Source organism: Meles meles, chromosome 8 (genome assembly GCF_922984935.1).
Source record: "Meles meles chromosome 8, mMelMel3.1 paternal haplotype, whole genome shotgun sequence".
Taxonomy (NCBI): Eukaryota; Metazoa; Chordata; class Mammalia; order Carnivora; family Mustelidae; genus Meles; species Meles meles.
In genome coordinates this window covers 98,663,828-98,682,359 of record NC_060073.1, presented here as the reverse complement: position 1 = coordinate 98,682,359, position 18,532 = coordinate 98,663,828, and the positions used below count along the sequence as shown (strand labels likewise).

General features: G+C 41.6%; 1 protein-coding gene across 2 annotated transcripts in view; it reads right to left on the bottom strand.

Moving 5' to 3' along the window:
* Positions 1 to 18,532, bottom strand: part of FEZ1 (fasciculation and elongation protein zeta 1) — a 45,593-nt gene that overhangs the window by 18,324 nt on the left and 8,737 nt on the right. For both annotated transcript variants that reach the window (XM_046017263.1, XM_046017264.1), the window contains exon 3: positions 12,554 to 12,653. In XM_046017263.1, coding sequence (XP_045873219.1) covers positions 12,554 to 12,653 — 100 coding nt within the window. The remainder of the gene's footprint in view (positions 1 to 12,553; positions 12,654 to 18,532) is intronic.

Below are 18,532 nucleotides of genomic sequence, written 5' to 3'. Positions count from 1 at the left end.
AGGCACTGGGAGGTGGGCTGCAAGAGGAAGGATCTGCCAGGATTCTTCATAGGAGCAGTAAGACCCCAAGTCTCTTCTTCTCCCCCATGAAGAAAGGCAACTACCACCCCCCCACCACCACCAACGAAAGAAGTGGAGATTTCACTTTGGAAAGGTTGATCTAAGGGGACTTGTACACAAGAGACACCAGGTCACCTGAAAGCTGGGGTGAGGGATCGTGCCCAAAACAGAGGGATTAAGTGAAAGTCTACATACTCACCAGAGACCCTCAGCCTCTTGCCCTGATTAGGCTCCAAGAACGCAGGCAGCAAGGCTTATCCTCCTCAAGCAAAACACTGGAGGACTCCACTTAGTGCTCAGTACATTTCTGTTGCACTGCGCAAGAAAAAAGACCTACATGCCAATATCCAGGGTCTCCAAACAAAATGACCAGGTCCTTCCTGATTACTACGGGGGCGGCCAGTAGGAGACAAGCCCTTCCCCCACAGGAAGAACTCTGTGAGTTTAGCCTCACTTTTAAATATGCCCAAAGATTGTCAAATATTTTCAGACAATCCCCAACATGAAAAACAGGGACTAAAGCAAATACACAGGAAAGGCAAATCAAGAGTAATACAGAGGGCAGAAGAAACTCCTTCCTGTCATTAGGAAGAGGGATACCAAGAAACACTACCTCCTTGAAACATGGCCTGTTTAGTAGAATTAATTCTAAAAAACAACAAGATAAAGCTCTTAGAAATTAAAATTATGGTAGCGAAATTTATATTTTCAGTAGAAGAGTTGAAGTTAAGGCTGAGAAAAATCATCTAGAGAGTTAAAGAAAATAAGTAGAGGGGCGCCTGGGTGGCTCAGTGGGTTAAAGCCTCTGCCTTCAACTCAGGTCATGATCCCAGGGTCCTGGAATCAAGCCCCGCATAGGGTTCTCTGCTCAGCAGGGAGCCTGCTTCCTCCTCTCTCTCTGCCTCTCTCTCTGCCTACTTGTGATCTCTTTCTGTGTGTCAGATAAATAAATAAAAGAAAAGAAGTAGACAGAGAATGGGAGGGGAGAAAAAGCAAAAGATCAGTTTAAGTCGAACACTTGAATAAAAGGAATTCCAAAACACAAAAACAGACGAGATGGCCTCTTTCAGCCACAAAAGAGTAGCTTTTAAGTGGACTTACCCTGCCACACACAAATATAAATCTGGACGAAATCTAAGAGCCTATTGTTTTGAGGCACTGGGAACAGACAGTGCAAGGCTGTGATCACTGAAAGAAGGGAAAACATGAAATAAATGAAAACAGAGAATCTGTCACCTGTGAACTAACATTACAAGATTATATAGTAATCTATATAGAAATATAAAGTTTCTATATAGAAATAGAAAGGTTTTTGACCTGAGAAGAAATGATTAAAAATCTGATTTACAGGAAGAAATTACACCAGAAATGGTAAATAGAAAATTATTGTTTTTCCTTCTCCTAATCTCTTTAAAAGACAACTAACTATCTAAAGCAAAAATCGTAACTTGTGTTGTGGGGTATGTAATGTGGATTGAAGTAAAATATATGACGAGAATAGCACAGAGGATGACAGGAGTATCCTTAAACTGTTGAGAGTGTTTCACGTTTTATGTGAAGTAGCATAATATGAATCCTAAATAGACTATGATAACTTAATAATGCAGGGTGTAATCCTTGGAGCAGTCAGAAAAAAAACAAAAACAAAACAAACAAAAAACAAGTACACAAAGAGGTATCGCTAAAATCCAATGGAAGAGGGAGCGCCTGCGTGGTTCAGTCTGTTAAGCGTCCCCTTCAGCTCAGGTCATGATCCCAGCGTGCTGGGATCGAGCCTCGCAACTGGCTTCCTGCTCTGCGGGGAGCCTGCTTCTCCCTCTCCCTCTGCCTGCTGCTCCCCCTGCTTGTGCTTGTTCTCTGTCAAATAAATAAATAAAATCTTAAAAATAAATAAATAAATATTAAAAAATAAAATCCAATGGAAGAAAGAAAATGGAATACCAAAAAAATTTGATTAACCCAAAAGAAGGCAAGGAAAGTGGAACAGAGGAAAAACAACAACAAAAAACCCAGATAGGACAAATAGAAATGCAAGATCATACCACTAAACACAAATTATTAAAGTTATTTTAAATGCTAATGAACAACATACTATGCAAATGAGCTAAACTCATTAGACCAAAAAGCATAGATCATCATTGTCAGACTAAACACAAAAGACTCAACTGTACGTAATCTATAAAAGGCATACTTTAAACATGAAGACACAGGTGAAAAGTAAAAGGATTGATAGAAACATGATACAATCTAGTAATTACACTACCAGGTATTTACCCAAAGAAAATGAAAACATTAATTCAAAAAAAATATACACCCCTACATTGATGTCAGCATTATTTACAATAGACAAGCTATGAAAGCAGCCCAAGTATCCTTTGATGGATAATGAATGGATAAAGAAGAGGGGACAGGGGCGCTGGGTGGCTCAGTGGATTAAGCCACTGCCTTCGGCTCGGGTCATGATCTCAGGGTCCTGGGATCGAGCCCCGCATCGGGCTCTCTGCCCTGCAGGGAGCCTGCTCACTCCTCTCTCTCTGCCTGCCTCTCTGCCTACTTGTGATTTCTCTCTCTGTCAAATAAATAAACAAAATCTTAAAAAAAAAAAAAAAGAAGAGGGGACATACACATCTATACATGATGGAATATTACTCAACCATGAAAAAGAAGATTTTTGCCACTTGTGACAATGCGGACGGACAACGTGGAGGGTATCATGTTAAGTGAAATAAACCAGACAGAGAAAGGCAAATGTTATGATTTCACCTATATGTGTAATCTAAAAGACAAAACAAGCAAAAACAGAAATACTCATAAATACAGAGAACAAACTGGTGATTTCCAGAGGAAAGGGCGGTGGGGAGAGGCACAGGCAAAATAGCTTAAGAGGGTTAAGAGGTACAAACTTCCAGTTATAAGATAAATAAATCAAGGGGCACCTGGCTAGTTCAGTTGGTAGAGCATGTGACTCTTGATCTCAGGGTCATGAGTTCAAGCCCCATGTTGGGTGTAGAGCTTACTTAAAATCAATCAATCAATCAACAATGGAGATGAAAAGTATAGCAAAGAGAATATAGTCGATAATACTGTAATAACATTGTATGGCAACAGATGGTAACTACACTTATCATGGTTAAGCATTGTGTAACATACCAAATTGTCAACTCATTATGTTGTGCACCTGAAAAAAGAACTAATTTAACATTGTATACCAATTATATCTCAAATAAAACTTAAAACAAAAAAAAAAATTCTCATGGATAAACAGACCAAAAAAATCATTTAAGAGCTAGAAGAATTCAATAAAACTATAAACTAACTTAATCTAGTTGAGCTTTATTGACCATTACAACCAATAATTACAGAATATACATTATTTTCAATGGCACATAGTGCATTCTAAGATACAACATATGCTGGGCTATATATCAACTCCAATATATTTTAAAAGACTGAATTTGTACAGATTGTGTTCTCTGACAAGATTAAACCAGAAACCAATACAAAATTATAACTATTAAATCCCTAAACACTCTGAAATTAAGTAACATACATCTAAATAATCTATAGGTCAAAGAAGAAAGAAATCACAAGAGAAATTAGAAAATATTTCAAAATGAGGTTAGTAAAAACACACCATCTCAAAACTGTGGGATTCAGGTAAAGCAACACTTAAAGGAAGTTTTATTATTTTAAGACTCTTATGTTACTGCTGGTCTAAATGTTTACGTCCTCCCAAAATTCGTTTGTTGGTATCTTAATGCCCAACGTGATGGCATTAAGAGGTGGGGCCTTGGGGATTTGCTTAAGTCATGAGGGTAGAGCCCTCATGAATGGGATTGGTACCTTATAAAAGAGCCCAAGAGCTCCTGAGATCCCTTGTACCATGTTAAGAACAGAGACAGAAATTGGCAGTCTGCAGGCCAGAAGACGGCCTTTACTAGAATCTAATCATGCTGGCACCCTGATCTTGCATTCCAGCCTCCTTAACTGTGAGAAATAAATTTCTGTTGTTTATAAGCCACCCTGTCTGTGGCAATTTGTTATGGGAGCCTGGGTGGACTAAGACAATTATTGCTAAAGTTTAAAATCTGGGGAAGCCTGGGTGTCTCAGTGGGTTAAAGCCTCTGCCTTCGGCTCAGGTCATGATCTCAGCGTCCTGGGATTGAGCCCCGCATCATCCAGCTCTCTGCTCAGCAAGGAGCCGGCTTCCCTCTCTCTCTGCCTGCCTCTCCGCCAGCTTGTGATCTCTCTCTGTCAAATAAGTAAATAAAATCTTTTAATAAATAAATAAATAAAATCTGATCTAAGTTCCCACCTAAAGTGGCTTAGTAAAACCCTAGTAAGTATAAGGAAGGAAATAATAAAGTTAAGGAAAGAAATCAACAAACTACAAAATGAGCAAACAACAGAGGTAAAAGAGAAAACAAGATGGATTTTGTGGAGAGATTAATAAAAGTGATAACCCCCCCAAAAAAGTGATAAACCCATAGCTAGACTGAAGAGAGAAGAGGGGAAGGAGAGGGAAAGAAGGAGAAAGAAAACACAAATTAGCAGATCAGAAATAAAAAGGAGAACATCACTGTACTATAGTAAGATCTATAGATCTTACTTACATTAAAATAATAAAAGTGTATGATAAACAACTTTTGAGGTCAATTACTCAGATTAAATGAAAAAATTCCCTGAAAGACACTATTTACCAAAATCAACTGGAGGAAGAAACAGAAAATCAGAACACCCCTATATTTATTAAAGAAATTGAATGTATCATCAAAAACCTTCCACAGAGAAAATCTCTGGTCCAGATGTTTTTGCTGGTGTAGTCTACCAAACATGTAAGGGAGAAATAATACCAATCTAAGACAAACTCTCAGAAACTAGAGAAAGGAAAATCCCCAATTCAAGTCACGACATTACAAGAAAATTACAGAAAAAAATTCCTAGTGAACAGAGAAAAGAAAAGCTTTAATAAAATACTAGCAAATCAAATCCCACATTATATAAAATGGATACTATATCATGACTAATTGGGGTTTATCTTAAGAATGAAAGGTTGGGGGACACCTGGGTGGCTCAGTGGGTTAAAGCCTCTGCCTTCAGCTCAGGTCCAAGGTCCTAGGATCGAGTCCCGCTTTGAGATCTCTGCTCAGTGGGGAGCCTGCTTCCCTCCTCTCTCTCTGCCTCCCTCTCTGCCTACTTGTGATCTGTCAAATAAATAAATAAAATCTTTTTTAAAAAAAAGAATGAAAGGTTGGCTTAACATTTGAAAATCAGTTTGTGTAATTCACCACATTAAGATAATAAATTGATCTACATATATAAATTTATATATGGATTTAACAGTCACAGTTGAATTTCCAGCAACTTAGAGAAATTAATTAGCTGATTCCAAAATTTATATGGAAATGCAAAGGACCAAAAATAGCCAAAACAACTTCAAAAAAAAAAAAAAAAAGAACAAAGTTGAAAGACATACAGTTGACCCTTGAACAATGCAGGGTTTAGGAGTCTGGATGCCCTGCACTGTCAAAAATTCACATATAACTTCTGACTCCCCAAAACTTAACTACTGGTTAAGTTGACAGAAGCCTTACTGATAATATAGACAGTTGATTAATGCATATTTGGTATTTTATATGTATTCTATACTGTATTTTTATGATAAAGTAAGCTTAAGAAAAGAAAATGTTATGAAGAAAATCATAAGGAAGAAAAAAATACATTTACAGTACACAGTACACCATTGTTTTCCCCAAAAAAATTTCACAAGGAAGTGAGCTCACACAGTTCAAACCTGTGTTGTCCAAGGGTCAGAAGCTGTACTATTTTATGCTGAGACTTATTACAAAACTATAGTAATGAAGATAGCATGGTATTGGCATAGAGATAGACACCCATTGATGAAAAAGAATGAAGAATTCAGAAATAGATCCACACATATATGGTTGATTGATAAAGGTGCCAAAACAATTTACTAGGGAAAGAATAATATTTCCAATTAGTAGTACCAGAACAATCGGATAGCCACACACACACACACACACACACACACACACACACTCATACACACACGAACTTTGACCCTTACCTCACACCATATACAGAAACTAACTTGAAATGAATCCTAAGCCACAGACAAATGGAAACGATGCAACTTCTAGAAGACTTATGAGAAAAATCCCAATGACTACTTAAATACTGCACATTAAGCACAAACTATTTAAAAAAAAACCAACAACTAGGGCTTCATCACATTTAAAAAACATTTGACCTTCAAAATAGGTTAAGAAAGTTAAAAGGCGGGGCGCCTGGGTGGCTCAGTGGGTTAGGCTGCTGTCTTCGGCTCAGGTCATGATCTCAGGGTCCTGGGATCGAGTCCCACATCGGGCTCTCTGCTCGGTGGGAAGCCTGCTTCCCTCTCTCTCTCTCTGCCTACCCCTCTGCCTGCTTGTGATCTCTCTCTGTCAAATAAATAAATAAAATCTTTAAAAAAAAAAAAAAAAGAAAGAAAGTCCATAGACCAAAAGATGTGCATAAAACAGGGAACCTGCGTGGCTCAGTGGGTTAAGTCACTGCCTTCAGCTCAGGTCATGATCTCAGGGTCCTGGGATGGAGCCCCACATTGGGCTCTCTGCTCAGCAGGGAGCCTGCTTCCCACCCCCCATGCTCTCTGCCTGCCTCTCTGCTTACTTGTGATCTCTCTATGTCAAAAAAATAAATAAAATCTTTTAAAAAAAAAAAAGATGTGCATAAAACATATCAGACAAAGGACTGTGTCTAGAATGCATGTGTTAAGTTAATTAAACAAGGAGGCCATTGGACTGAGGTGGTTTTAATGCCTTAGTAGATTTCCAAGCCAGTCAAAACCTAAGCCTTTAATGCCTCAAGGGTAAGAATTCAAATCAAAGAGCAACCAATCTCAAACAGCCAACTAGGCTTTCCCAAATAATAGAGCCATTTAAGCTATAGCAAACTGAATACTTTCCTTCCTTTGCTTCCAGCTTTTCTATAGTTCCCATTGGTGGAGAATTCCTAACCGCTTTGGGCTTGTGCTGTCCTATTTTATCTTACTTACATTAATTCTTAAAAATTTAGTATGCCTTGGGGTGCCTGGGCGGCTCAGTCGTTAAGCGTCTGCCTTCGGCTCAGGTCATGGTCCCGGGGTCCTGGGATGGAGCCCCACATCGGGCTCCCTGCTCAGCGGGGAGCCTGCTTCTCCCTCTGCCTACTGCTCCCCCTACTTGTGCTCATTCTCTCTGTGTCAAATAAACAAATAAAAGCTTTAAAAAAATTTAGTATGTCTCATTTTACCTTTTAATATAAGGAATAATAACAAGATCACTCGCAACCCATTAAGAAAGTGGGCAAAGGACTTGGACACACGCTTCACTGAAGAAGACAGATCATAAATAAGGACATGAAAAGATGCTCAGTAGTGCAAATTTAACCCAAATAAGGTACTCTATATGCCTACTCCAATGTCTAAATGTAAAAGGCTGCCAATAACAAGGGTTGACAAGGATGTGGACTAACCGGAGCTCTCAAACTGGAAGAGAGTTTGACAGATTCTTAAAAAGTGACACATACATTTACCCTATGACCCTAACATCCCACTCACAGGTTTTCTATCCCAGAGAAACAGAGACATATGTCTACAAGCAGACTTAGGCAAGAATATTCACAATCGCTGTATTTACAATATTCAAAAAACAACCCAAATGTCCATCAACAGGTGAATGAGTAAACCAATTATTTTATATCTCTATAATGGAACAGCCCTCAGCAATAAAAAGGGATGAACTGTTGATTTAAACAACAAAATAGATGAATATCTAAATGATTTTACTGAGTTTTTAAAAGCCAGACCCCTCCCCCCACAAAAAAAAAAAAGAGTACCTGCTGCATGATTCCATTTATACAAAATTCTAGAAAACACAAACTAATTTATAGTGACAGAAATGGGTTGCCTGGAGATTGGGGGGTGAAGGGGAGTAGTTAATGGATATTCTTGATATCTTGATTGTGGTGATTTCACAGATGTATACCTATGTCAAAACTTATCAAATTGAATACTTTAATATATGCCATTTATTGTATTCCAATCATCCTTCAGTAAAGCTATGAGAAAAAAAAGAAAACCACACAATGAAAGAAAAGAAAAGACTGATACACCATGACCAAATTGGGTTTATCTCAAGAATGCAAAGCTGACTTAATATTTGAGAATCAATTCATGTCATCGATCACATTTACATAATAAAGGAGAAAACTACATACGTAATCATCGCCATAGAGGCAGAAAACAGAAATAAATCATCTTCAGAGAAATAACACAAGAAAACATACCACAATTTAGTCGTGAGCTTCCAGGGTGAAAGGGCCCACTAAGTATAATGCAGACTGAATTGGGGGGGGGGGTGACCTCACTGTAAGGCACATCAATGGAAAATTTCAAATGAGAAAGGAAAAAGAGGGGTGCCTGGGTGGCTCAGTGGGTTAAAGCCTCTGCCTTCAGCTCAGGTCCTGATCCCAGGGTCCTGGGATCAAGCTCCCCATCAGGCTCTCTGCTCAGCGGGGAGCCTGCTTCCTCTTCTCTCTCTGCCTGCCTCTCTGCCTACTTGTGATCTCTGTCTGTCAAATAAATAAATAAAATCTTTAAAAAAAAAAAAAGGAAGGCAAAAGAATATCCTAAACCCTTTCAGAAAGAACCATAAAAGAGTCACATACAAAAGGAGAATCAGAATGGATTCGAGTGCTTCTGAACAGCAAGGGAAAGCTGGAAGATAAGAGAACAATGCCTTCAGAATTCCAGGTAAAAAAAATGTTTGCAACCTAAAATAACTATTAAGTCAAACTCTCAATCTAGTCTATGGCAGGAGAATAAAGACATTCTAGTCTATTCTACAAAACAGATTCCTCTGTACCCTTTCTCAAGAATATAGTGAATTTTTTTCCCCACCAAAACAAGGGAATATACCCAGAAAGATTAAAAGAAAATACATCAATCAAAGGACAGGAGAGAGAGGCAGGAAGACTCTCCCGGATGAAAGTGAAGGAAAGTCCCACAACAACAGCTGTGTACCAGATCTAGAATACAACCAGAGTAGTTGATAGTAGAAAGATGGAGATACTCATTTGGATGTTTTCGAGACAAAAAAAAAAAAAAAAAGAAAGAAGAAGAAGAAGAAGAATTGATAGAATGCCTGGGGTTTTTTAGAAAGATTTCATTTATTTATTTGACAGAGAGCACAAGGAAGGAGAGGGGTTGCGGGGGGGCAGAGGCAGAGGCAGAGGGAGAAGCAGGCTCCCCGCTGAGCAGGGAGCCTATAGGCCCCTTGATCCCAGGACTCTGAGATCACCACCTGAGCTGAAGGCAGATGCCCTACCAACTAAGCCACCCAGGCACCCTTGAATGTCTGATTTTTTTTTTTTTTTCAACCATATTGTGAGATTTAAATTTCACTCAAGAGTTCTGGGTTGGAATCAAGCAAATAAAAAAAACAAGGTAATTCTTTACTCCAGGCTAAGCAAAAGATTGTATAAGAGAAGAAATATTCTTACACAACACTACATGATTCAGTAAAAAATAGTATTTACATAGTTATGATAGTTTATATATTTAGCATTGATTTCACTATAAAGCGGTGACAACCCTCTGTTGGAAGGGGGAAGGCTAAGTGTGACTATTTGAGGTGGTATGAAAGCATTAAATCTTATCTTCCATAGTATAAAGTTAAAAAATAACAGCCCAAACTGTTGGTGTTAATCATCAAGCAAGCAGCAATATAAATGTGTTACTTAGAAAATTTGAAGTCTGGGCCACCTGGGTGGCTCGGTGGGTTAAGCCTCTGCCTTTGCTTGGGTCATGATCTCAGTGTTCTGGGATCGAGCCCCGCATCGGGTTCTCTGAATAGCAGGAAGTCGGCTTCCCTCTCTCTCTGCCTACTTGTGATCTCTCTCTCTCTGTTAAATAAATAAAATCTTTTAAAAAAAGAAAGAAAGAAAATTTGAGGTCTGTGCCAAAAGAAATAAAAGTGCTTTCCCCTATGGACTAGGGAAAGACAAGTCAGGAGCAGCTGGGGGTCAGAGGAAGGCTTTAGGTCTTATATTTTTTAAGATTTTATTTATTTATTTGATAGACAGAGATTACAAGTAGTCAGAGAGGCAGGCAGGGAATGAGGAGGAAGCAGGCTCCCCACCAAGCAGAGAGCCCAATGCAGGGCCTGATCCCAGGACCCCGAGACCATGACCTGAGCCGAAGGCAGAGGCCCAAACCCCTGAGTCACCCAGGCGCCCCTAGGTCTTATAATATTTTTAAAGTATTATTTGATTTTTAAGATTACGTACATATATGGGGTATCTGGGTGGCTCAGTCAGTTAAGCGTCTGCCGTCAGTACAGGTCATGATCTCAGGGTCCTGGGATCGTGTCCAACGTCGGGCCCCTTGCTCAATGGAGAGTCTGCTTCTCCTTCTGCCTCTACCCACCACCCCCTCCCCTCCACCACCACCCCATCCCGGCTCATGCTCTCTCGCTCTCGATCTCACTCTATCTCAAATAAATAAATAATTTTTTTCTTAAAAAAAAAAAGACTATGTACATTTGTTACTTTGATTTTTAAAAAGCAAAACATGACTCTCTTTGCTGTCATAATCCAACAGTTTCTGCAATGTTTGATTACATTACTTGGAGTCCCAAGGACAAGCATAAAGAGGTTTGGGAACAAACACAACTGATTCCTGGCCATGAACCACTTAAGTGGAAGAAGAGCTATGAGAGCTTGCTCAAAGCAGCTTACCGGCTGTGTGCATTCCGCAAGACAAGGACACTGGGTCGGCCGCTCTCTTACAGGACTACAGAGCGCTGGTTAATCTAGCAAATCATTTAAACTGAGGTCAGTTAAAAGAGCTTCTACTGTAATGAATCCCGATAATAAAGGAGATGAAATAAAACAGCCTTAATCCATCCACTTTGGCTACCCTGTCATTTTCCCATGGGTTGGATGGAAGAAATTTCACAAGGAGTCGAACTCAAGATCATCCTTCTCAGGGTCATTCAGTTTGCCCTGAAATATTAACCCTCTTGAGGGAAATCTGCAAATGAGGATAAATTAGAGACCTTCTGAAGGGCAGGCTCTCTACACATTCTCTGGCTTAATCCACAGAATGAGTTGGAAAGGTGGTAAAAGAGATAAGAAAGCAAAATCTGCCTTTTGCACCATGATGGACCTGATTTCGTTTCAGTAACGAGATTTATTCCATGGTCGTCCCCTTGTCCTTTGCATTGGGATGAGGATGCATATTAGCATTGTAAGAGAATACAAGGGGTCCGGAGCCAAAAGGCGACTTGGGGTGCAGCCTCCTCTATCCACACTGAGTGGGATTGTCGCGAATATCCTAGTGTCAAAGTCACCACCTTACCTGCCCCATCCATGAAACCTTGAGGTTTTTAGAATTTTGGATTGCTAATTATTAAAAGAGTTAAGGATGTACAGCCACCTTTTCAATAAATCAGCCCTCTGTTGATCTCTTTGCTGTGCTATTTGAGGCAATGATCTGCAGAAATATCGCCCGGTAAGGAAAATGCATCTCTCGCTCTTTCCCTTGAACTCAATTCTGGAGGACCTAGGAAGATGAGATCCACCTCCCTTCCCTCATTTGCTGAGCCCACAGGGCTGTGACAGCCCTTCCTGGTAAGAAATCGTCAAATTTCCTTTACAGCTGAAACTAGAAAACCAAGCAAGGCAGAAATCAGCTTTTAGGAAGGACGGAGCCATTAAATGATTTTTTTTTTTTTCTACACGTAGATTCAGCTAGGAAGGACCATTTGGATCTTCTGAAATGTCACTCCTCATAGCCCATGCAAATCAACTCAAAGCAAGTACATTCTCTTTATTCAGAAACCTTGAGGCTACTTTCTTCTTTGGCATCAGTAAGCACGAATGTGACTCAGGTTCAGCTGCTTAAACATCTTCTTGGTTGAGTCTAGAAATGTCTCACTGGCCACTCCCCATGGAGTGACCACCTCCCTAATGTCTAGGCCCTCGCTCTGGTCATTAGCCAGGCTTCAACCTTGCCACAAGTGTATCAATACTTGCCATCTTGGTTTTGGTGGGACTGACTGTTCATTTTAGATAGGAAAGCCTGATATATTTTTTTAAACCATTCGTATTTGCACACAAGGGTAGTGTCACAGTCACTCTCCTCCTCTTACTTCAGACCACCTTGTTTCGCACGTTGCAGGGTACAGACCAACCACAGAGTAACTTGCATTGACACTTTTCACAGACGGCCGTTCGAATCACCTCATACACATCGGAGGTCCCCTCCTCTTATTCTTTACCTCCTCTGCAACTCCTGCCTTCCCAGCAATGTCTGGGAGCTATTGCTGGGCTTCGTGACCTAACGGGGAAGGCTGTTGAATTACTGAATGTTTTCCTAGCTGGAATCTACATCTTCTCGAGCTTTATTAAGCAAGGGGCCCCAGAGAGGTACCTCCGTGTCAGAGCTGTTGCCATTCAGAGCCTCCATGTTTGGGTCCCTCCAGTCTTCTGAGAGTGAAGGGATGTAATTGTCTGTCAGAGCATCCCAAACCCTGTAAACAAAGAGAAGCTCTCATTAGCACACATCTGTGGCCTGGCCCCGCCTGGAGGAAGGAAGAGCTGGGCCAGGGGAGGAGAGAGGCTTCTGTGTGTGCCAGGCTGAGGTCATCTGCCTTCCAGCATGCAAGAGCAAAGCAGCTTAAAAAACGGAATTAGAGGCACTACCAGGAGAGAAAGAGCCAAGAGAATGGACTCCGGCCAGGGGCTTCAGCATGAAAGGTGTTTGCTTAAGAGAAGAGGGCTTTCTCACCATTGAGATACACATGGTAGAGTACAATCAAGCCAACTCTGGCAAAAAATAAATTGCCCCTCAAAATAAATCTGCCCCTCCACCAAATAGTTCATGTGTCATGAACCTAAGAAATGCCCATGTTTCCTTTCCTTTCATATGGGCGAAGAAGACAGAGAGAAAGAGGAAGATCATGATAGATTGATAGATGATAGACAGACACACAGATAGACATGGGGCAGATTTTCTGGCTGAATCTCATTAAGATCAGGGCCATCATAAAGTTCAGATGCATTTCAATTTTATTGAATGCAAATCAATCTAAATGGTCAAGAATGAACTCCCTGACATCTAAGGTAGCTAAGGGGATAATGCCTTACTTATTACCCAGAATGCTCTAGTGAGCCCACAGGTGGCATGATCCCGCCCTCTAGCAATGTAAGTCTCCATCATGGACACTCTAAGGCAAATATAGGAAAGGAATCAATCAATACACCTCTAACAATTGGTTTTTGTGAGGGAAGATGGGGCTCCCTTTATTACATTACTTTTAAAAATGCCAATATGTACATTATAAGAAACCCTTTCCTACAACTTATACCATTTAATTCACTTATTTCAGAAAGATTTCTTGGGCACGGCGGGGTGGAAGAGAGGGGGTTAGGGGAAATTACCTAAAGTCACAAATATTCACACACAGGAAAATAAACAAATGAGGGGCACCTGGGTGGCTCAGTCGTTAAGTGTCTGCCTTCAGCTCAGGTCCTAATCTCAGGGTCCTGGCATCGAGCCCCCATTCAGGTTCCCTGCTCAGGAGGAAGCCTGCATCTCCCCTTCCCACTCCCCCCGCTTGTGTTCCCTCTCCTGCTGTGTCCCTCTCTGTCAAATAAATAAATAAAATCTTAAAAATAAAAATAATAAACAAGGGGCGCCTGGGTGGCTCAGTGGGTTAAGCCGCTGCCTTCGGCTCAGGTCATGATCTCAGGGTCCTGGGATCGAGTCCCACATCGGGCTCTCTGCTCAGCAGGGAGCCTGCTTCCCTCTCTCTCTCTCTGCCTGCCTCTCTGTCTACTTGTGATCTCTCTCTGTCAAATAAATAAATAAAATCTTTAAAAAAAAAATAAACAAATGAGTCAACACTGAGAGATTAACAAAAATCATTAAACCAAGCTCCTACAATAATGTTGTCCATGACGGCCAGTGGCATTGGCTAATATTAGCTAATGATAAATGAGGGCTCTATGCAATCTTCCTCAGGGGCCTACACATGTCAAACATGAGTGATACCTATGAAAACAAGGTCTAAGAAGGTACATTTTATTTAGATTGACAAATATAAAGAAATAGCCATTTAAAAATAAGCAACTAAGTATACATATGGATCAAATTCAAAACATGACAAAATCCAGGCTGAAAAGGCAAGTGCAGGACGGGCAGGAGCACAGACATTTGAAATGTGGACAGGTGAATGCTCTTAACACGCGTAAAATCCAGAATAATATATGATTTGTGGGCATAGAAGCAAAGAGACTTTCCTAGTGCACAAGGTATACAACCGGTCATGAAGCACATTGAAGGAACTCAAGAACACACAGTTTCAGAGCCGTGCGTGGGTGATCCGCTTATTCGTTATTTTCCTACAATTACAAGAAAGCACTTTGAGAGGACTCATCAAGTGTTCATTAGACATCCATTCAGCAGGATTTCAGTGTCTGCTTCTTAAACATGGGTGATAATCCAATCTCCATCAGGCACCATTAGAGCTTCATTAATCCAGCCTAATGCTAACGCAAGTCTCAGTAGCATTCTAAAGCCAAGAGGCAAACACGATCTGCTGTCTCCAGGACAAAACTCCAAGCCCCACGCCGGGGAGGCCCGCAGGTGACTCCCCCTTAACATGGCTGTGTTACCTTCTCTGCTGCGGAGAATCGACAACAAGCATGTGGGCATTGACCTTCGAGTTCTCCCTGCAGCAAGCGCCTGGGAAAATGAAATTCAGCAAAGCTCAAAATAGGCAGGAGGCTTTTGTGCCTCTTCTAGCCTGGCTAGAAGCTGGGAACTTGAATGAACCACACACTTGCCAATGACCTTGAAGCTGCCTGCATTCTTAAAACAACAAGTAGGGACTCTGTCAAGTCATGGAGGGAGTGGCAGCTTTCCTCCCGTGAGCCTTCACTGACATATTCTGGATTTCATCTTCCAATTCTAGATTTTTAGGGACGCTTCCTCACATCCTGATCTCCTTGGGATTTCAAGCCATCCTCATTCTTTCCTGTTCTGTACAAATTTTCTTCTTCTTTTCTGAAGCACTCTTTACCCTTTGGGGTTCATAAACAACCTTTAAGACAGAGTGACTCTTATCTCTGTAATTGCTCGCATACGCCACACCCCCACGCGTAGTCAGTGCCCACGACACAATAATAACGGCCAACCCTTAAAGGGCACTGACCATAAGCCAGGTACTCTCCTAAACCTTTGTGTGGACGGATTCATTTCTTCCTCACAACTCTATAAGGCAGATCCTAAGAAGGGGGGAAATAAACTGAAACAGAGAAGTCCGTTAACTTGTCTAAGGTCACACAGCCAGTAAAGACAGGTGGGATTTGAAACCGGGCAATACAGCTACAGAGCTTCTATGCCTAACCACGTAACTATTCCAGTTCTTTATAATTTTACGGGCACTGGCACGGGCATCAGAATAATATACCAAGTTCCCACTCACAAGCTAGAACAGCAGTTCAGAAAGTGGCTCTGAGTGAAAGATCTCGAACTCCATTTTCCTTGGACAGGGTGCTTTCATCGGTCTCCAAAAGGAGCAATGGCAGGGACAGCAGGGGCGTGACGGCTTCCTGTCTAGCTCTCCTGCCCCAGCAAAGGTTACATAGAAGGCAAGGGCAGAAACACTGGCGGCAGCCACGGGAGCGGGAGAGGGAGCAAAGAGCCAGTGGTGGGAGGGAAACACAAAGCTTTCTCTGAGGAAGAGAAGGGGAAGGGCTTTCTTCCACACAGAGGCTACCTATTCCCCCACAAGCAGGAGCCTTGGAAATGAATACATTCCCTTTTACAGGCACCCTGAGGAGGACTGTGAAGTTCTTCTTCCCTGAGAAGCACCCTGCTACGGACTCTTATCTTGGGGAAGGGGGACTCTGAATGTTACCTCCTAGATCTGTTCTCAAACAGTCAAGATTAAACAGATTGCCTCAATTCCCGTCATTATGCTGCTCTTCGTGTGCATGGTTTATGGCCTGGGCTTAGGGAGGTGCCTGCGGACTGACTAAACCATCTTTCACCACACAGGGCTGGGGATTCAGAAATGGACACAGGCAGAGTGTGAATGGACTGAGCAGGATGGGTTGTGACAAGACCCGTATACAGAGATCTGGGTCTACTGGCAATATGCCATCAAGGCTACATGAGTCCTGCCACACACACACACACGCACGCACACACACACACACACACACACACACACACGCATGCACACCCACACACCGACACACCCCTCTTTGTACCTATTCTGGACAATACGGCAGGCAGCTAGGCTTAAAGGGCTTATTAGAATTCCGACTTGATAACCTTTCCCTTAATACCCTTGAGGCTGGCTCCTCCCTGCCCCCCGCCCCAATGTTTTGTGTCCATTCAGGCCGACCACCTCACTTGGGTGTGTGTTCCTGTGAGTATATTAATGCTTGTTTCACAGTTAATACTTAGGAATTATTATACGTACGTACTGGCTTTAAACAACTTTTAAAATTCTTTCGAGGACTTAAATAGAATCAATACTACAGCTGCCCCCTGGGGAAACTGAACTTCTGAGAAGAGAAATAAAGTTCCTAAAAATCAGTTACCCATCGGCGTTCCCTGTCCTGCGTATTCGGTATTTACTTGTCTTCACCCTCAAGTATGGCTGACTACGTGGTATTTATTTACCGCATGGACTTTACTTGGTTTTAAGTTTTTACTTATTTAAGGCATCTCTACACCCAGCACGGGGCTTGAACTCACAACCCCGAGGTCAAGAGTCGCATGCTCTTCCGGACCGAGCCAGACAGGCATGACCCCACGTGGACTTTATTTTTAACAGTTTTTTTTTTTTTTAAAGATTTTATATAGTTATTTGACAGAGAGAGAGAGAGAGAGATCACAAGTAGGCAGAGAGGCAGGTACAGAGACAGGAGGAAGTAGGCTCCCTGCTGAGCAGAGAGCCCCATGCAGGGGCTCGATCCCAGGACCCCGAGATCATGACCCGAGCCGAAGGCAGAGGCTTAACCCGCTGAGCCACCCAGGCGCCCCTATTTTTAACAGTTTTAACCCAACAATTCTATCTGAAGAACAGGAAACAGTGATTGTTCCCACATGTCTGGACCCTCGGTATCCTGGGTGCCTGTAAGAGGACCGATCGCAACTCCAGTGAGGCAGGCGGTGGGCTGAGGTCTCTAGCCTCCGCATTCAATCTCTCATGACAAAGGAAAGGATGATCACACATGTGCAAAGAATAGATTCTGGAAGTTTCTAAACTTACAGCCAGGAAATAACTATTCAATTTGACTCTCTTGTAGTGCCTAAAACTTCCACACACTGACGAATCAGAGTTAACTTGATATCTCAGCCAACTCCCTATTGGCCAAAGGGTTCCACACGGGAAGGAAAGAAATCCAAACTTTTTTTTTTTTTTTAAAGAAATCCAAACTTTAAAGGGAATTACTGCACTGGCTTTATGACTTGTGCTATCTTTAAGGAGGTTAGTTGGACTAAGAATGACACAGCTTTTGTTTTATGTTTCTATTATTTAGCTCTAACCCAGCCAAAACACTTGCAGTCTGTGGATGAAAGACCCATTCCAGTACCAAAACTAGGCAAGTTTAGTACAAGCTATGCTCAAGAGAATCACAGCAAAATTAGATATTAAATTATCTTTTCCTTTCTCCATCATAATTTTATAGTTTATAATTTTATAGTGTCTGGATAGGTATCTCTAGGCAAAATGTGCAATTTAAATCTGATTTTTAAGTTGGAAAGGCTTAGATATATGGACTGCTTAGAAAGCACAGTGTTAATTTCTCTCTTCCTGGCTTCCTCCCTCTACACTATCCCCAAATTGCACCTTATCTCTAAGGAACTATTCAACCTTTGGTCTTTTAGCTGAAGCAGTCAATGAGGCAGGCAAGACGGAAAAATCAGGGTGAGCGGACCAATAACCCCATGTGATGGTAATTAACATTGAGTGGCCTCTGCTAATGTGCTAGAAGAGAGTAAGAACCAGTTCACTGGGCCTTCGTCCTTAATGAGGCAGCGGGGAGCAGGGGAGGCAGGGTTGCCGTTAGATTGGGAAGAAATGATTTGTTGGAAGCAAAAGGAATGGGACGCATCTTAAAATGTCATTGTGGGTGAGATGAGGAATGAGGGTCTTTCCGAGTTCTTCGCTTCATCAAGATTGAGCTCTGGAGGTTTCAGAGATGAGGACCCACGCAGTCGACTAGAGTTAAGTGACTAGCCCAAGGTCACACAGTGAGTTAGCAGGAGTAAGAAAATTATAATTCACAGTCTTTGTATTTCTAGTTCATTGCACCAAGAAGGGAAAAAAATACTCCGTATAATAAAGCCCCAGAGCCATTCTTTTTCGACTTACAGGAGTTAACAAAT